General features: G+C 30.7%; 2 protein-coding genes across 2 annotated transcripts; both read left to right on the top strand.

The window, feature by feature from the left end:
• The first annotated feature begins 229 nt into the window (after nt 1-229).
• On the top strand, nt 230-1,256 carry LOC124935372 (acyl-acyl carrier protein thioesterase ATL3, chloroplastic-like). The gene is made up of 5 exons (XM_047475809.1): nt 230-483; nt 561-661; nt 754-863; nt 945-1,040; nt 1,134-1,256. The coding sequence occupies exons 1-5, from the start codon at nt 230-232 to the stop codon at nt 1,254-1,256; spliced, it is 684 nt and encodes a 227-aa protein (XP_047331765.1).
• A 4,604-nt stretch (nt 1,257-5,860) lies between these two features.
• Nucleotides 5,861-6,658, top strand: LOC124935373. Its single transcript, XM_047475810.1, has one exon. The coding sequence runs from the start codon at nt 5,861-5,863 to the stop codon at nt 6,656-6,658; it is 798 nt and encodes a 265-aa protein (XP_047331766.1).
• The last annotated feature ends 12,601 nt before the right edge of the window (nt 6,659-19,259 follow it).

Raw genomic sequence — 19,259 nt, forward strand, 5'->3', positions numbered from 1 at the left:
GATTATTAAGGGTTTACATTGTTAAGACAGAATTTTAGAAAGATAAAGTGTGAGGCAAAAACTTTGTATTCATTCTTCTTTACAGTGAAATCCCGTGGTAATTGGAGTGAATTTAGCTCAATTTGAGTAAAACACTATAAATCTGTGTGTTTTTGTATTCCTCTTTCCTGTGTTTTTTTACAGATTGTTTCAAGCTGATCGGATTTGGGAGATATAAATCCTAACAGAAATGTCAAAAAGTCTTTTATTTGCTCTGCCGACTATAGTTCCGAGTTCATCTTCAACGGGAAAGTGGTTGATCGGTGACCGCCGTTCTTTTGGAAATACCAATCCGTCTTTACCTCCTCGCCACATAATGCAGCCGCTATCCCGGAAAGTTCTCCGACCCTTTCTTCCTCCAGTCTGCTGTAGTAACAATCTAACTTTGGAATTCAAGAGTGGTCAAAGTAACAATCTAACTTTGGAATTCAAGAGTGGTCAAAGGTACTTGTATTTTCTTCCTAAATTAATTAGCTTTCGTTTTTTTCTTCTGCAATTTACCTGAATGAAAGGGTTTTCAGTATGCATGGATTCCATGAAATTGAGCTACAAGTGCGAGACTACGAACTCGATCAATTTGGTGTCGTAAACAATTCTGTCTATTCAAGTTATATTCAACATGGTAACAACTATCATTGTTCAATCAATCTAATTAAATATTGCTGTGTTTTCATGTATATAATATAAATGGTTTGTTATTCCCTCCTCTTAAAGGAAATCACGAATTGCTGGATCTGATAGGAATAAACCCAAATGATGTTGCTAATTCAGGCGAGGCCCTAGCTTTCTCTGAGATGACACTAAAATTCCTCAATCCACTAAGAGTAAGAACTATATATGATGGGGATTTTTCGAAAATTGAAAAGTAATCTGAATGACCCTTAATCAATGTATATGTTATCTAGAGTGGAGACAGGTTTGTTATCAAGGTGAGAATATGGAATTCATCAGCAGCCCGATTATACATTGAAAACTCCATCTTCAAGTTGCCAGATTATGAGGTTTAATTTCTTCAATACATGTTTGTTGATTAACATCTTTTGTTCAATAACATGAATCATGCTTAATTTGTTTCTTTTCTTGTTAAACAACAGCCTATTCTTGAAGCGAAAACAACTGTAGTTTGGCTTGGCAAGAACTATCGACCTGTCCGATTCCCTGCAGATTTTAGGTCCAAATTCGTCAAGCTTATTCGACAAGAGGATCAATCCAACTAAAACTAACATCTGCATACTGAAAAAAGAGCTATGTTATTAATTTCATTGTATTAGGACTGAAATATTTCAAAATAACATCATCTATATTAGGATTATAAAGAGAATTGTAAAACAATAGGATTACAAAAGATGTGTGATATTTATCTGGATATTGAGAATCTGGAGATATTGTCTTGATTTAGTTCTGACCTGTTTATTTTTGTATTGTCTTCTGGTTTAAGCAATGATCATTGATTAAAAGGGATCAATTTGGGTTTGAATTATTGTGACACATGTTGAAGATCATTTGGGTTTGCATTAAATTGCAAAGAAATGGCTGAGGAATATATTTTTTGGAGTATAAACCAATTCAGAAACCCAAGGATACAAATTCAAAGGATCAATGATATTGATTAGATTATTTATTATTATACAGTCTTAGATAAATTTGGCAATAAGTTATAAGTCTTTTACCTAAAACATCAAATTTCTCATTTTTAATAAGAACTCTCTTATATGATTTAAAAGGGATAATGCTGACCACTTGAGGAATAAATCTGATGATGATGATGAAAAAGTCTAAAATCGGAATTACATGAACTATTGTTTCGAGAGAATTTTCGTAATAAAGAATTTTGGATTGTATAATTTTGATTACTTGGTGTTTGTTTGGATATTTTGGTACTCATTTGGTGTTGATTTAGATTACTTGACATTTGTTTGGACAATTATATCGTATTGTTTAGATGTTTATATGGGATGGTTGAGAACCTTATCAATTGCATTTTGTGGACAATTTCGGTCGCTCATAGTTTTATTTAGTTTTGTATCGACACTTATTTAGACTAGATTATCGTATTATCGACCGTTTTCATCTTTCACGTCAATGTGAATGTTTTCAGTCAAAATTAAACTTACGATTTCAAGTATGACAATAGTTTAATTAGATTTGATCTTCCCATTCTACCAATAGATGAATTGATAATTTGTAAGGTCAAAGCTATTTTATGGACAATGATCAAAACGAAGGAATTGATATGGCATTAAGGTGTAGTCTTTAAATTAGATTGTGAGAAAGTACTCCATTTTCTTTTCTATAAAGGTGTAGCACTAAAATTAAGAGTCTAAATAGTTGAATTCAATTTGTTTGTACACTAAAATGCATAATCAAACTATTGACATAGGTTTGAGTTCTCAACCCGACTATTTCTTAAAAAATTGATTTCATCTATAAAAAATATTACTAAATAAATAAAGTAGATTAAATATATATTTATATATATAATCTACTTTAGCAAGAAGAGTAATAATCAAAAGCTGTATATAAATTGGTTTAGTATAAAAGAAAGTCATTTTAAAAAAAGAAAGTTTTTTTACTATTATTATTTATATTTTTAAAATATATTTTAATTTAATAATTGAATAACTTAATTATTAAGAGAGTTCTAAATATTAGTTATTGGTTCTAAATTAATTAAGCAATGTAAAAAAATAACAAAATGATGTTTAACGATTTGACTGTCACTAAATCAACCAACATAATCCGTTTAGTTTGTCGCTTTGATTATTATTCATTTGTTGATCCAATCAGTTTATTTAGGTGTTATCAAATCTTTGCACAAGTTTCTTTATAAGTGTAAAGAAAAGTCTTTAAATAATTTGTAAAGAACATGAATTCTTAGTAAAGTGTTATTTTGGGTGTTAAAAACATGGAACATGTGGTTTGGTGGATGATTTGGATTGGGGATAAGATCAATCACACTTTTGAAGGAAATAAATAAATAAAATCATTGTGATTATAAAAAGATTTGTGACATTGGATATTTATAAAAGAAGGCCATGAAGCCACGTTGCTAGTTAAAGTATTTTAAACTCCATTGGTTACAAAAAAAAATATTAACTTTTTCCTTTGTTGTTTTAGTGGGGTTGGACTTTCTAGTTTCTAGCCTAATAATTAGGTAGGAGAAGGGATTCATGTTACTTCATATAATTGAGGTGTTTTGAACTCTAATTAATTTTGTATGCTTAATGGACTGTTAATTATAATTAATGAATTAATATAACCTCCTATTTAATAGTAAAATTATTGACTTAAAGGGAATGTATGATAGTTGTTGTGCAAAGAACCAAAATCATAGTTAAATTCCTGAACTTTAGATATTTGGTGTCTTAAATAACTTTAATATTAGTGTTGTCACAAAACCGGTATCACATATGTTGTGTAACATGTGTTTATTCATGCATTACCTGAAAGATGTGCACATGCATGCATTGAAGCGCATAGCGCTACATTCAGGGTACTCTTGAGTCTTGACCATGGTCTTCACTTGTATTCATCGTATACGGATACTCTAGTTTCGTATACCAATTTTGATTATGGTGAATGTCTAGATACCTAACTGTCCACCTCGGGTTATTGTGTATTTTTATGAGATAATTTAATCTCTTGATCCGCTAAACGTCATACAATCTTATTGTATTCTAGTGTAGAGGTTGAGTACAAAGAGTGGTTTCAGAATCATGTTAGTTGAGGAACCTTCTAGAACTTCATTGTCTAATCGAGAAGTCTACCTTTTGTTATCGTGAAAATGTTAGTGCGGTGTATCTTAATGAAAACCTGAATAAGCATCAACGTATTCAGTATATTGAGATTGATATTCATTTCGTTTGCAAAAAAATGGCTTGTGTTCAAGTTCGGGTGTTACATGTCCTATCACGTTCTCAAATTACCGACATCTTTATTAAAATTCTTCCAGTTGTATTATTTGAAAATTTTTGTAACAAACTCAGAGTTCGAGGACTCCCCATTTTTCATGTATACATATATAAATTGGACATTTGTTTAATTTTTTTAAGAAAATACATAGCAACAATGACATGGAATAATGAATTATTAGATAAATGATGATAAAGATAAAAGAGAGATTTTAAAATAGTCACGATAACGTTATTTGTGTCCTAAATGTGTGATAGGGAATTGGCCATGATTCTAGAAATATATTTATTGCGTACAAAAATATGTCACGGCAGTCGTATAAGGGATGGATGGACCATCAAAATAAAGGTCTTTCTCCAAAATAAATATATAAAATTAATCTTCCACGTGGACACATCTGAGTGGTCGTTCATTCTTCTACAAACCGATTACCACAAACAATTACTTTGATTCATTTAGGATTTTATCGATCACACACCGTCCTCGTCGTCTTTCTATTTTTATTTATTTCCAAAGATTTATCCTCCACTCATTCATTTTAATCAATTATAATAATAAAAACAAACAATGGGTTTCTTTATTTTTAATAATTAAGAGTATTTATTTTTATTCATAATCACATTTAATTAAGAAATTATCAAAAACATAATCTCATAATTATATTTTTCTCTTTAATTTAATTTATTTTAAATTAGAAATTAATTTTTGAAAATGTGTAAAAATTGAATATATTATAATAATTAATTGACTCAAAGATCTTAATATATCCAAGAAGAGCAATAAAATCTTCACACGAATACATAGGTTTTTCGAATCTAATTTCAGACATCGTTATAACAATGAGATTGTGAATCTTTAACGGTCTATTTTCACTGTTAAAAGTTCTTCGATTTTTTTCACAAAATAGTCCACCAAAAAATTATAAAAATATAGACTCATCGTAAAAATATTATAATAATAATTTTTTTCAATTATAGAGAAATAGCATAGCATGACGCCCACAATAATAATATTTCACTTTCATTAAAACGTTTTTAGTGATAATCAAACTCGTGATATTTTGTTCTGTTATGTCAACTCATTATAAAAAATAATAAATTGTATTAATATAAAATATATTTCTAACAAAATCTTATCTTCTCCCACTTTTACTCTTCATGATTAGTTAGGACTTTGAGATGAGATATCTCTTATGTGATAACCCAACAAACAACAAAAATACAATTAAATTATTATCTATGAATCAACTTAATTAATTCATTAGTATTTGTAATGTAATCTCTCTTTTTTCTTCGTTTTCTAAACTAAATTTATTAAAAACACTAATATTCATATTTGTTTTCTAAAACTAACTATTTTATATATAAAAAGTTGAGTCCACATAAAATATCTTAATCCTTGATTATTGACATATGCTATAAGAATTTATTCATTACACTTAAATTTTGTTATGTTTATTTTGAGAAACCCATAAATTATGTCATGACTAATAAAAACTTGAACTAAGACTCAATATTAACTCACTTCAAACAAGACCTTACAATTAAAAAAACATGAAAACATATATAAAAAATAATTATAATTATTGTATACAGATCAACTTGTCTTATGATTGGATACACGAAGAGTGCTGACTCACCAATCCCACCCTTAAAATAATAATTAATTAATTTCTTAAATAAATAAATAATCTTTTCCAATTCCAGCAATTAGTGACGTGTATAGGTAATGTTAAGGAAAGCAGCCAATAATAAACTTCACGTAATATATCTAAACTTATGTATTTACTTTATTACCCTCATCTTCAACCTTTCACCATCCCACCACCACTATAAATACACTTCATTCTCTCTCTCCTCCTCTTCCCCTCTCTCTCTCTCTTGTTCTTGATTTTGTTAAATTTTCAACTATGGAAATTCCTGAGCTTAACCTAATAAGCAATTTTGAAGCGGGTGTTAATTGTTTACAAAACCCATCTCTTTTTTCTCGTTTTCAATCATTTCCAGAAAGTTATAGTTTTTGGAAATGGGGTGCACTTATTCTTGCATTATTAGCAAGTTTCAGATGTATAATCTTTAGAATAAAGTTTTTAATAATAGCTATCTCAAACAAAGTTAAACTCTTTGCTGCTTCTCAACCTCCGATCCAGCTTTTTGGAGACGATTTTGATTCTGACTCCGGCGATGATGATGATGATTCCGGTGACGATTCTGGTGAGGATTCAGACGACGACATCAACTCTTTCTATCGTGTTCCATCCGATGAAGATTTCTCTGTCTGGGATCGATTCTCGTTATCAGATTTAGCTTCTAGCAAAGGGGTTGTGAGATTTTGGGATAGTTTAGGGTTAGGACTTGATTTTGAAGATGATGATTTCTCTGATAATGTTGTTTCGGTTTGGGATCTGAATAAAATTGATAATAGCCGGAAAAGATTGCAGATTCCGGCGACGTCGATGGCGGCGCCAGATGTGATTCTTTCGGGTTCATCGTACGATAGACGGATGGGATTGAATACTTCATCGATATTGGCTGAGTGGTCGCCGGCGACGGTGACGTCGACGGCGGCGCAGTCACTGCGGCGGCGGAGCAAGGTGGGTGGGATTGGTGAGGAGGATTCTGCTTTAAATGTAAGCGATATGAGAAACGTTAAGTCGCCGTTAAAGAAATTGACGGAATCTGACGGTGAAAATTGGTGGCGCTGTTAAATTAATGTTGACAGTTGACTGGAGGGTAAAATTGTCAATTTAAATAATTAGGAAATTCATTTACTGTTGTTAAAACAGACAAGGCAATGTAAATACTTCTTTATTATGTTATTATTATTATTATTATTATTATTATAATCACGTCTTTTACTTTTCATATTTTTTCTTTCTCTGTTTGTATTTATTTTTATTTATTAGTTCGTAAAATTAATTAATTATAAAGTATTTAAGACTTATTTTGAAGGATTTTTCAGTAAAGGTGTTGTGTAAATGTCATATTTTATTATAATAGAGAAGTTGCTTTTTTAAATGTATTTTGACCAAATTATATTGACTCATTTAATACTTTTTTTTTTTTTTAATATAATCAAAGATAAAATTCTAAATAAATTTAATAAAAGCTAATCAAATAAATTGTTTTTTAAAAAAAAAGAGTTAAAATCTTGTAACTATTTTATTTTTTAAAATATATTATTTAAATATTAATTTAAATTAAATATTATTATATAATATATTAATACGTTTTTCATTCAAATTAAATTCTAATGCAACACTAAAACAAAATAAAAATTAATTAAATTTTTATGGATGAATTATTATTATTGAGTAATTTATAACACATTATAATAGTTTAAGGGAGAAAAATGATTTTTAAGAGTTTTATATGTAATATTAAATATTTTTAATTTTACTAAAAACGTCTTAAATTAGAATGATAAATCATATTCTCATGTTGTAAATATGCAAAATCATCTAGTTTTATAAAAAAATTAATTATATATATATAAATGTTAACCTATTGAGTTAATGAATAGTAATTTTGTTGTTTGGTTTAGTTATATGGTTGTTTATTGGATTTCTAAGGATATCTTCATTAAATCAATTTATGTCTTGTATCTACTACATTAATGATGTTTAATAGACAATTTCAATCATTCATTAATTTATTTCCTTTCTCTTATATTTTATATTTATAAATATGAACTTTAGAGTACTGCAAAGACAATTATTTGTTTGTTATTTTAATATGTTTCGGACCAGCTCCAGCTGCACCGGCCAAATCAAACGTCAACAACACTATTATTGAAACTTAAATTATAAAGAAAGTGATATGTCTAGGCTTTATTTGATCTTTGGGTTATTTAAAAAAAAAACTTATTTGATATAAAATGGATTATAAATAAAATCACAAATGTATATATATTGAATATTTAATGATATGATTAAAGAAGTGATAATTGATTAAACAGCATATTATATTTGATTTAATTAAACTTCTATTTAATAAAAGAAGAAATGTGATTTAAGAATTTAAAATTAATTTAATGATAACATTAGAAGTACAAAGATTTAAAATAACACAATAATGTAACTAATTACTAATGTTAGGTAAATCCTTTAAAGGCAGTTAGCAAGCATGGGGAACACAATAGAAACATAATGATTATTGAAAAATTATTGTTTCTTGTGAATTATAAGAAAGGGAAAGTTCAATGTATTAATTGGTTAAATTATCTTCAAGTCATAGGTAGTTTAGTGTAAAAGCTAAAGAAAATGAGAACCAAAATTATGATTACTTTTTATTTTATTATTTTTTGACATATTTATAGTCTTCTATTCCATTCCCATATGAACATTTATTTGGAGATTGTAAAGACTTTGATTTTTATGGGCTTTTGACTAAAAATTATATATGGGTCAAAACTTTGAAAGTAATCACATTATTATGATAACTTTCTTAATATAAATTTTAATATTAATATGATAATTTTGTTCATGTTTCTTTATGGAAGAGGTTGTGTTTATGTTTTCTATCATAATTTGAGACTTTTTTTCCTTGATGGTAACTTATAAAGTAATAGCTTCTACTCAATTAATTTTTGTTGGGTTCTTTTTATATTTTTGGGGACAATTACAATAAAGGTTGATAGATGAAATTGTTATATTATTTAAAAATATAAAAAATAAATGCCAAAAATGAGTTCATATTTGCCTTGGTCTTAATTTTTCCTACTGGATACATCATAAAGGGTTGACACATTAGTTTCAACACTAAAGTTTTAAATTGATTAAAATTGAGTTCAGACTTTTTAAAACTAAATTATTTTGTTATTGTTTTTTAAATTAACTTAATTTACTGTTGGAACGTAGTTATTATTATTTTTTCTTTTTATATTTTAAAATTTTTATTATTAATATGATTTATTATTAAAAAAAAATAAATTCAATTATTTATATATTTAAATTATTATTTTTATATAATATAATTATTATTATAATTTTAATTATATTTAATATCTTTATTTTATTTTTTAACATTTTTGAAATTTTAAATATATAATTATTTTTATATATTATATTAAGTTATATTTATATTATAAAATAAATATTTATTATTTTTTTTTATTAAATTTACTGTTAATAAATAATAATAGATATACAAAATAATAATTTTATAAAATAAGTCCATACATTTTTTTAATAGTTTAGTTCAACTTTCTCATTATTTGTCTCTTGATATTGATCTATCTTTATGTATAAATATGAAAATTTGATATACCTATTTTATAAATATTATTATTAAATTATAATAATAAAAAAAATAATATTTTATAACCAAAAGAGATTAAAAATTAAATTAAAGTTAATTATTGTGATAATTAAATTTTAATTATAAAAATTAAATCAAAATCTAAAAATAATTTGAGGTTAAAATATTGTATTTATTTTACCCAAATTAAATCCAAAAGGGTCTTGAAATTATTTGATTGCGATTTAAACATAAATTATGGCTTAATACAATTAAATAAATACTCCAAAATATCCAAAAAAAAATAATGAACATAATTTTTATTATGTTTCTAAAAATATTTTTTATGAAATTTTTGCTGAGGAAAAACACAAGAAAGAGATTAAAATTCAATTTCAAATAATTCTTTAATTAAAAATATAAAATGATAATCATGTGTAGCCAAAATTATGTTTAATTGTTACAGCAGGATTCAGAGCATCGAATCAGCTCTGAAATTTCATTTAGAACCCAAAAACACACCACGCATTCGGATGTAACAGAACACGCGTACGCCTGGGGCCACACTAGATTGACTAACGGGACAACTAACCCCGTTAGCCCAAACGCCAAACGCCATTGAAACACTGACAGACTTCCAACGATGCATTTTGACTAATCAAAACGACGTCGTTTTGATCGTCTTCTTCGCAATCAAAACGACATCATTTTGATTAGTGATCAAATTGAAGTTGAATTAGGCTAGGATAACTGACATAGTTAAGTATAAATACTCTCTAAGTCCTCATGTTCCAATCTATCAAATAAAATCCCAATCTTACAACCGAATTGAAGAAATTCCAAAATTTCAAACAAATTTTTTTTTTGTAGAAGTTGCTCAGGCGACCTAAACTTCTATCCAGGCTTCAGGAGAGCTACATCATTGGAGTGTTCTCCAAGTGTTGGTAAGCTTCCAGATCATCTGTATTTTAAATTGTGATTGAAAACTGATTTTTTTTTTCAAGTTTGATCGATGTTTTCTTTGTTTAGAATCATTCCTTAGATGATATATGAACTTTCTGTTGAAAGAGATTTGATAAAATCAACCTAAAACAAATAAAAAACGAAAAATTGGTTTGAAAGTATGGATTTTTTGAATTTGATGTTCTTAAGCTTTAAGCTTGAATTTTTTTTATTCAAATAGCTGCTAAACATGTTAGGAGGTTTCAAGATAATTATAACAACATCCCCATCATGTTTGATCCAACTAAAATTTAAAAAAAATGGATTTGAATTTTGTTTTCAAAAGTTATTACAAAGAGCTTGAATGATGTTATTGTTTTGGTTGTGCTCGACTATGTTCATCATTTCAAAGCTAATGGAACAAAAATTATGCATTGAGATGACCTAATTCAAAAGTTCCAAAATTTGACCTAAAAACGGTTTTGAGAAATTGATCTTTGTATAGATCGATTGATCATGATTAGGGTTAGGGTTTTTAATCCCTACAATTACATGAGTTTATTGCAACTTAAAGATAATGATTTCATGATCTGCATCAAAAGATACAAGATATGCAATTCTTGACCAATTCAATAACACTCGGTCCCCGGCGATCGAGTCATGTAGGACTGGGACCAAGAAATAAGACCGAGAATCCTTGGTCCTGACTGAAACCATGGACCGAGAAAATTGACATAGGACCGAGACCAAGGACTAGTGTTCTTGAGTCAAGACCGAGACTTAGGACCGATGTTCTTGAGCAAGGACTGAGGAATCCGGCTGAGGTTTCTAACCTCGAACTGAGAGGTCTGACCTGGGACTGAGCCTTCTAGGTCCACGATCGAGGAAGCTAGACCTAGGACCGAGCCTCCCAAACCTAGGACCGAACAGTTTGAATTCAAGACCAAACCTCTTGAACCCTAGGACTGAGCCCTCTAGTCCCTTGACCGAGCATCCCAAGCCCTGATTCACACCTTCCCGGTCTAGATCGAGCCCGTTCGAGCCCAAATCGGTATGACCGGACCCAGACCCTAGGACTCCGGTCCTAGGCCTGTTTGGTTCCACTTTTTAAAATCTAAAATTATTTTTATAATTTTGGAACCCCAATCAGTTTTTAAATAATCCCGAAAGGTCAAAAAATAATATTTAAATGTTTAGAATATTTCCTAAACAAATATATTAGATAAGGCCCCGTTTGGAATTTATTTTTAAATTATAACACTTTTCTGATATTTTTCAGAGTTTGTACTCAATTTTAAATCAATGCAATCACATGTACACCATTTAAAATAATTTTGTATAATTGATTATATAATTTAAACATATCCTTGTTTAAAACACTCGAACTTTAATTAAAAAAATAAATGTTATAAATAAATCTTGTAACAGACAAACTTTGCTTTAAAAAATAAAATTGTCATTTGACGGGCCCGGATGACATAGAGCGGAAACTCTTTCTCGAGCATAACAAAAAATCGAACCCTTATAGAAACTCTGGTATAAAGTATGTTTATACGCGTATATTTTACTGATTTTTCTAAAATTATTTGGCGACTTTGTTTTCAAATAAATAATATTTTAAGTTAATTATGTTTGATTAATTTAAACTGGGCTTTAATCAAATTGTTATTTGACCATAGATTAGTAAAATTTGAATAAAATTAATTATTTGTATATAATTAATTTCTAAAGTTTTCAAGTATTTAAATTTTTTTTTAAAATAATGTTTTTTCTTTTTAATGCAAACCAAAGTTGAAACGTATCGAATCTGAGTAATGCGTCGTCCACACGTGAAAGAAAATCATGGGATTAGTATGAAGCAAGAAATAACAATCAATGAGGTTGTTTAATATAAGTTTTTTTTTGTTTATTTTATATAATCAATCTCATCGACCGACGCCAAAGCTGCGGACAAGGGAATTACACCGCATCAAAACATGATCTAGAAATTTTCAATTACAAACATCGACATCTAAAATCAACTTACTAGCTAGTAGTCTGGTCACTAAATCTGTGAATATGAAGACAAATATGTCTTAACCGAAGTACCGAATGCGATGAACCACGATTATACTAAAGCTTTCTACATCGTAGTCAGTTTCACAAAGAGTGTGAGACAATAAAGAAGAGTAAACAAATAGTTTACATTCTCTAAAAATCCGAATCCACAAAGCCCTATGTACAAAAAAAAAAAAAGTGGTTTCTCTACTCATTTTGTCATAAATAAATTGAATAAGTTTTTTCTTTCTTTCTATACTTTTTTCCCTATCAATTTGAGTTCATATAATTAAGGTTTTTGTGTTTGAACTTGTATTTTAAATAATTACAAATATTTGTAAAATAACATATAAATTTGCTCTTTTGGGAGCTATAAGAGAAAGAGAGGGATCTGAGTGCACTGGTGAAAAAGGAGTCAAAACCGAGAGTAAAAACTCTCGGTTTTGACCCTATAACTTTCGGTATAGACACTTTACCGAAGGTTTTGGTAACTCTCGCCATCCCTCGGTATTGACTCTCTCGTTAAAAATAATTGGGCAATTACCGAGAGATATCGTAGAGTTTTCGGTTTAGATACCCTAGAGTAAAACAGAGAGGTAATTGAAAAACTTTCGGTTTTTCTCTTTGTGGAAAAACCGAGAGTTTTACAAATAACTCTCGGTTTTCTTCAAACGGAGAAAACCGAGAGTTTTCAATATTACTCTCGGTTTTCTTCAAACGGAGAAAACCGAGAGTTTTCATATAACTCTCGCTTTTCTCCATTTGAAGAAAACCGAGAGTTATTAGAAAACTCTCGGTTTTCTTCTAATGGAGAAAACCGAGAGTTATATGAAAACTCTCGGTTTTCTCCGTTTGAAGAAAATTGAGGGTTATTATAAAACTTTCGGTTTTCCTCTTTGTGGAAAAACCGAGAGTTTCCTAATAACCCTCGGTTTTTGTCTTTGGGTAAAAACCGAGGGTTTGTCATATAACTCTCGGTTTTCTATTTAGGTAAAAACCGAGAGTTTTCTAATATTACTTTCGGTTTTCTCTTTGGGTAAAAATCGAGAGTTTTCTAATATTACTTTTGGTTTTTTCCCGTAAATTTTTAAAAATGTGCGGATTATTTTGTTTGCAACCAAAACCTGTTCAGCCAAACCAATATATCAATGATAAAAGAAATGCCACATCACATTAATTGATCATTATCATTACAAAATTCGAAACCAAACGAATAATCCGAACAATCTGTTATAAATTCAAATTGATACAACTATTAATGAAAACATGTTTTGAATCGAAACAACCTTAGCTTGTGGGGGGAGGAGGTGGTTGTTGCCTCATATACAATTCGATTCTCTCCATTCTTGCGTTCATCTCTAACTTCTTCCTCTCCATTCTTGTCACAATTTCTTCCTTTTCCGCTTCCATTTCTTCCATTCTGCGCCTTCTTTCTTCATCTCTCTTCTCCAGTTCCTCCAGCTTGAGCTTCATTATTTGATTATCTTCTAACAATCGCTCATTGTTTCTCCGTGAACTGTTTTCACTTCGACGATCCTCACGAAAGTGTGTCGGTCGGACGCCTTATCCCATTCCGAACACGACCCCGTGTTTTTGTTGTCCGAACACCCTCTCCGTCAATTCGAAATCCGATATTTCCGGTTCGTTACTAACAACCTCCTCCATCTCAACCTGCACAATGCAAATAAAATATCATTTCTATAATAAAAAATTATGCATATTCAATTCACTTACAATTTTCTCTTGCACGTGTTCGTCCGGGACGGGTGTTGGGTTTTCTTTTGTCGGTTTTGGGGTACGGGTCCTCTTGAATACTTCAATTACAGACGGTGCCCGTCCCATTTCAATCGCCTGTTGAAATAAATGATTTATATAATTAATAACAATCTTTAGATTAAGTTATTACAAGTAATTTACTTACCAACTCGTCTTCAATCTGTGCAAACGGTCTACTTCCCGTTCGATGCGGGAATTTCAGCTTCTTCCTGTTCTTCATATTTGTAGAACTGTTTCTCTGTATTTGAAATAAAAAATGAAGTTAGATTAATTAGTATCAAATTTTATTTGAATTATGAAACCGTACCTTAAATGTTTCTGTGAAGAAATGGTTGCGACACACAAACTCCCAATCATCTCGATCGTAGTCTGGTGGAGGATTAGCCAGTACCGCCGCCTCGTCTCCTTTGTGGACGCGGATATATGTCTTGTTCAAATCCGACCGCCATCTATCCCATATCTGATTGGCGTGTCCCAATCCGGTCTTTCGAAAAGACTCAATACCACCATTAGTAGCTTCGAACGGATCCTGAAAAAAATAACATCCAAATGTTAAAAATAATTATTTAATGACGTAATGTATAATCAAGTAATAAGTATTACCTTGATAGCAGTCCACAGTGAATCCAATTGGTCTGCACTTAAAGCCTTCCACTTTAGAAGACGGTGTGAGACGGCTGCGGGGTCCCGGATAATCGACCCCACATGTCTAGACCACCGTGTTCTTCCCACGTCTGTACCGCCTGGCCTACCATCCTTCTCTCTAAACGTGAGAGGAATCCTTGTCCCCGCTACCCTCTTAGACAACACAATATTCTTGTTCTTCCCCCGTCTCTTGCGGGCAGAAGATTCTTCAAAATTATCAAAATCATAATTAGATATGTCAATCAATTGAAACACTAACTAATTTGTAAACGAGTTACCTGTCGATGATGGGTCGGGAGTGGTCCTGGGCTCCTCCTCGCCATCCTGCTCCTCGATAGGCTCCTCGAGACCCTCGTCTTCAGCCTCATCGCTATCCACCATATCAGCAAATGTGCTCTCTATAAACTCTTGGAGCTCACTAGCCTCAACATCCTCGTCTGTTGGGGGAGGCGCAGTAGCTATCGGGACCACAGCAATAGGTGGTTGGTCTGTAGAAGACGATCCTCGGAGCTTTAAGGACTCGGATTGGGCAAGTAGGTTTTGGTAGCTTTTATCCAATTTCTTGGGTGTCTTCCTCATACTCTTCCAAGTTGTTTTAGGACCTTCAGACATTCTTAATTCACACCATTAATAAAATTGAGTGAATAATTGAAATAAAGTAGTAATAAGAAAATATATAAAGTTAAAAAATATAAATCTACCTAATTAATTAATCTGAACTATATGTTTGTAAACCGAGGTTTTATTTTTGTCACAATCTTCCAACCGGGTCGGGCTGACATATCAGGGGCGTAGAATACTTGTTTCGCTTGACTCGCCAATATATACGGGTCTTGACTTTGGGTTTTCAAAATTCGGTTTACATTTACACTTACGAAGCCATATTTATCCACTTTCACTCATAGTTCCCCCGAGTGTGTATCAAACCACTTACACTTGAATAAAACAACTCGTTTGTGAGAATAGTATTGTACTTCGATTATATCCGTTAAAACTCCGTAGTATGACATGGTTTCAAATCCGTTAAAATCTATGATTATCAATAAAACCTAATATAACTTAAAATCAAATTCAATAACAATCAATCAAACTAAATAACAAAAATAACACCTAAATCAAAATCAATATAAACCAATTTATAACCTTTTTTCAAACTAACCTAAATCAAAATCAATCAAACCTAATAACCAAACCTAATAACCAAGCCTAAATAAAACTCTATAATCATCAATCAAACCTAAAATAACAAAAATTAAACCTAAAATCAAAAATAAAACTAACCAGATAACGCAATTCATACCTAAAATCAAAGAAAAAACCTTCAAATGCAGGGATGGCGGTCGGAGATTGAAGCGGATGGCGGCCGCAGCAAGAGCTTCAGTCAACGGCAGTTGCGTCTTCAATCCAATCGGCGGCAGCAGCAGCGACTTCAATCCGATGGAGGGAGCGGCGTTTTCAATCGGCGACGTCTTCAATCGGTGGCTGGCGGTGTCGTCTTTCCAAACGGCGGCGTCTTCAATCGGGCGGCGCGGCGGAACGGCTGGAGGGGCGGAACGACTGAAGGATCGGGGAGAGAGAGAGGAGCGGAAAGAAATGGGGGAGAAAGAAGGTTTTTTTTTGTTAATTAAACAGGTTAATTCCGAGAGTTATATGAAAACTCTCGGAAATTAAATAATGAAAACCGAGAGTTTTCATATAACTCTCGCTTTTAATTTATTAATGAAAACCGAGAGTTTTCATATAACTCTCGGTTTTTATATTAATGAATTCCGAGAGTTATATGAAAACTCTCGGTTTTCATTATATAAATTCCGAAAGTTGTATCTGAATCTATCGGTTTTGACATATATTACAATTAAATTTAAATACACAAAACCGAGAGAATTTGGTAAATCTGTCGTTTTTTATGCATATTTCCGAAAGTTATATATTTAACTTTCGGTTTTACAACATGACAAATTGTTAAATTAATTGGTTTCTCACTTTCTAATAACGTTGAACAACATTAATTTAACACATTTGATATCCTTAAAATATTTCCCAATCCATATGATCAAACATTACACAAATACATAGGATAATCCTACATAAACATTCATATACACTTCTCTTTATGATCAAACACATTCTTGAACATTTTAACATTAAACACAATCTAAAATTTTCAAATAAAACACACACTTGATAATATTAGTTAGGAGTCTAGATTATAACAAAAAAACCAATTAATTTAACAATTTGTAACATAGCAATTCCGAGATTTAATCATAAAACTCTCGGTTTCTATGGGTATTTCCGAAAGTTTTACTCTAAACTCTCGGAATTACCATTGCACAAATTGTTAAATTAACTGGTTTTTAATCTTCTAATGACTTTGAAAATTAATAATTGAACACATTTAATAACCTTAACACATTACATAAGCCATATGATCAAACTTTATACACATTCATGTCATGATCATAAACACAAACATATAAATACACTTCTTTATATAATCAAACACAATCATAAACATTTTAACATTAAACACAATCTTAATTTTTAAAAAACAACACACACTTGATTAGATTAGTTAAGAATCTAGATTGGAATATATCAAACCAATTAATTTTACAAATTATGATTTGGTAACACCGAAAGTTAATAGTATAACTTTCGGTTTTTATGGGTTTCACCGAAAGTTTTAAGGAAACCTCTCGGTCCTGACCTTAAACAGGAAGGGTCAAAACCGAAGGTTTATTTGAAAACCCTCGGTTTTGACCCTTCCCCATACTTAGAAAATTTTCAGATTTTTTTAAACTAGGGTCAAAACCGAATGTTTATTTGAAAACCTTCGGTTTTTACCCTTCCCCATATTTAGGAAATTTTCAGATTTTTTTAAACTAGGGTCAAAACTGAAGGTTTATTTGAAAACCTTCGGTTTTTACCCTTCCCCATACTTAGAAAATTTTCAGATTTTTTTAAACTAGGGTCAAAACCGAAGGTTTATTTGAAAACCTTCGGTTTTTACACTTCCCAATACTTAGAAAATTTTCAGATTTTTTTATACTAGGGTCAAAACCGAAGGTTTATTTGAAAACCTTCGGTTTTTACCCTTCCCCATATTTAGAAAATTTTTAGATTTTTTTAACCAAGGGTCAAAACCGAAAGTTTTCAAATAACCCTTCGGTTTTTACCCTTCCCCATATTTAGAAAAATTTTAGATTTTTTTAACCAAGGGTAAAAACCGAAGGTTTTCAAATAAACCTTCGGTTTTGACCATTGGTTAAAAAAATCCGAAAATTTTCTAAGTATGGGGAAGGGTCAAAACCGAAGGTTTTCAAATAAACCTTCGGTTTTTACCCTTCCCCATATTTAGAAAATTTTTAGATTTTTTTAACCAAGGGTCAAAACCGAAGGTTTTTAAATAACCCTTCGGTTTTTACCCTTCCCCATATTTAAAAAAATTTTAGATTTTTGTAACCAAGGGTCAAAACCGAAGGTTTTCAAATAAACCTTCGGTTTTTACCCTTCCCCATATTTAGAAAAATTTTAGATTTTTTTAACCAAGGGTCAAAACCGAAGGTTTTCAAATAACCCTTCGGTTTTATCCTTCCCCGTATTTAGAAAAATTTTAGATTTTTTTAACCAAGGGTCAAAACCGAAGGTTTTCAAATAAACCTTCGGTTTTTACCCTTCCCCATATTTAGAAAAAATTTAGATTTTTGTAACCAAGGGTCAAAACCGAAGGTTTTCAAATAAACCTTCGGTTTTTACAGGGTCAAAACCGAGGGTTTATTTGAAAACCTTCGGTTTTGGCCATGCTGTTTTTTTTTTAAAGTGAAAAGTAAACAAAAATAACATATAATTAATTAACAATATATTAAAACCAAACCAAACCAATCCAAACATAATAATAATAATTCATGAAAATTAAAACAAAACACATAAAAATATTGTCATCGTCGTTCGTACGGAAAAACAAATAAACACATAATTAATCTAGAAATTATTAGATGGGGTGGGAGGAGGGGGTGGTTGATTCAGTCGACTCATCAACAATACAAGTTCCTGTTCGAGATTCTCTAATCTCTGGGCCATTTCGGCCCTGTCCGCTTTAATTTCACTGAGCAAACGACCTCTTTCCGCATCCCTTAATCGGATTTGTTCCATTTCCAGCGTCATCTGTCTTACTTCTTCCTCACGTGCCGCAATTTTTGATTGTGCTATCAGATTCTGGTAACACGGATGCAGTTTCTCCGGTGTACGCCGAAGTCTCTTCCATGAATCACCCATATCCTAAATGCATTTCAGATATATATATATATATATATATAAATTAATCAAACAAAATAACGTAAACTAGCATAAATCTAGATAATATATATATATATATAAACTTAATTAAGAAATATAAATCTCATAATAAACAAATTAAATAAAAAAAAAAACAAATGAAACAAACCTGAACGAGAGAAGAGAAGAACCGGCGTGGAGGAGGCTAGGCGGCTGCGGCGCGGGAGAGAGAGAAAGGAGAGATGAGTGGAATGAAAAAGAGAAGGATTAGGGTTTGTATTTATAGAGGTAGATGCCGAAGGTTTTCATATAACCTTCGATTTTGATATTAGTCAAAACCGAAGGTTTATTAAAAACCCTTTGGAAATAACCATTAACAAATTTAGAATTTTT

The sequence above is a fragment of the Impatiens glandulifera genome, chromosome 4, assembly GCF_907164915.1.
Source record: "Impatiens glandulifera chromosome 4, dImpGla2.1, whole genome shotgun sequence".
Classification (NCBI taxonomy): Eukaryota; Viridiplantae; Streptophyta; class Magnoliopsida; order Ericales; family Balsaminaceae; genus Impatiens; species Impatiens glandulifera.

Coding starts and splice junctions, on each gene's coding strand:
- LOC124935372 (XM_047475809.1), top strand. CDS start 230: ATGTCAAAAAGTCTTTTATTTGCTCTGCCGACTATAGTTCCGAGTTCA. Junction 662..753: donor TTCAAGTTATATTCAACATG/GTAACAACTATC, acceptor CTCCTCTTAAAG/GAAATCACGAATTGCTGGAT. Junction 1,041..1,133: donor TCAAGTTGCCAGATTATGAG/GTTTAATTTCTT, acceptor GTTAAACAACAG/CCTATTCTTGAAGCGAAAAC.
- LOC124935373 (XM_047475810.1), top strand. CDS start 5,861: ATGGAAATTCCTGAGCTTAACCTAATAAGCAATTTTGAAGCGGGTGTT.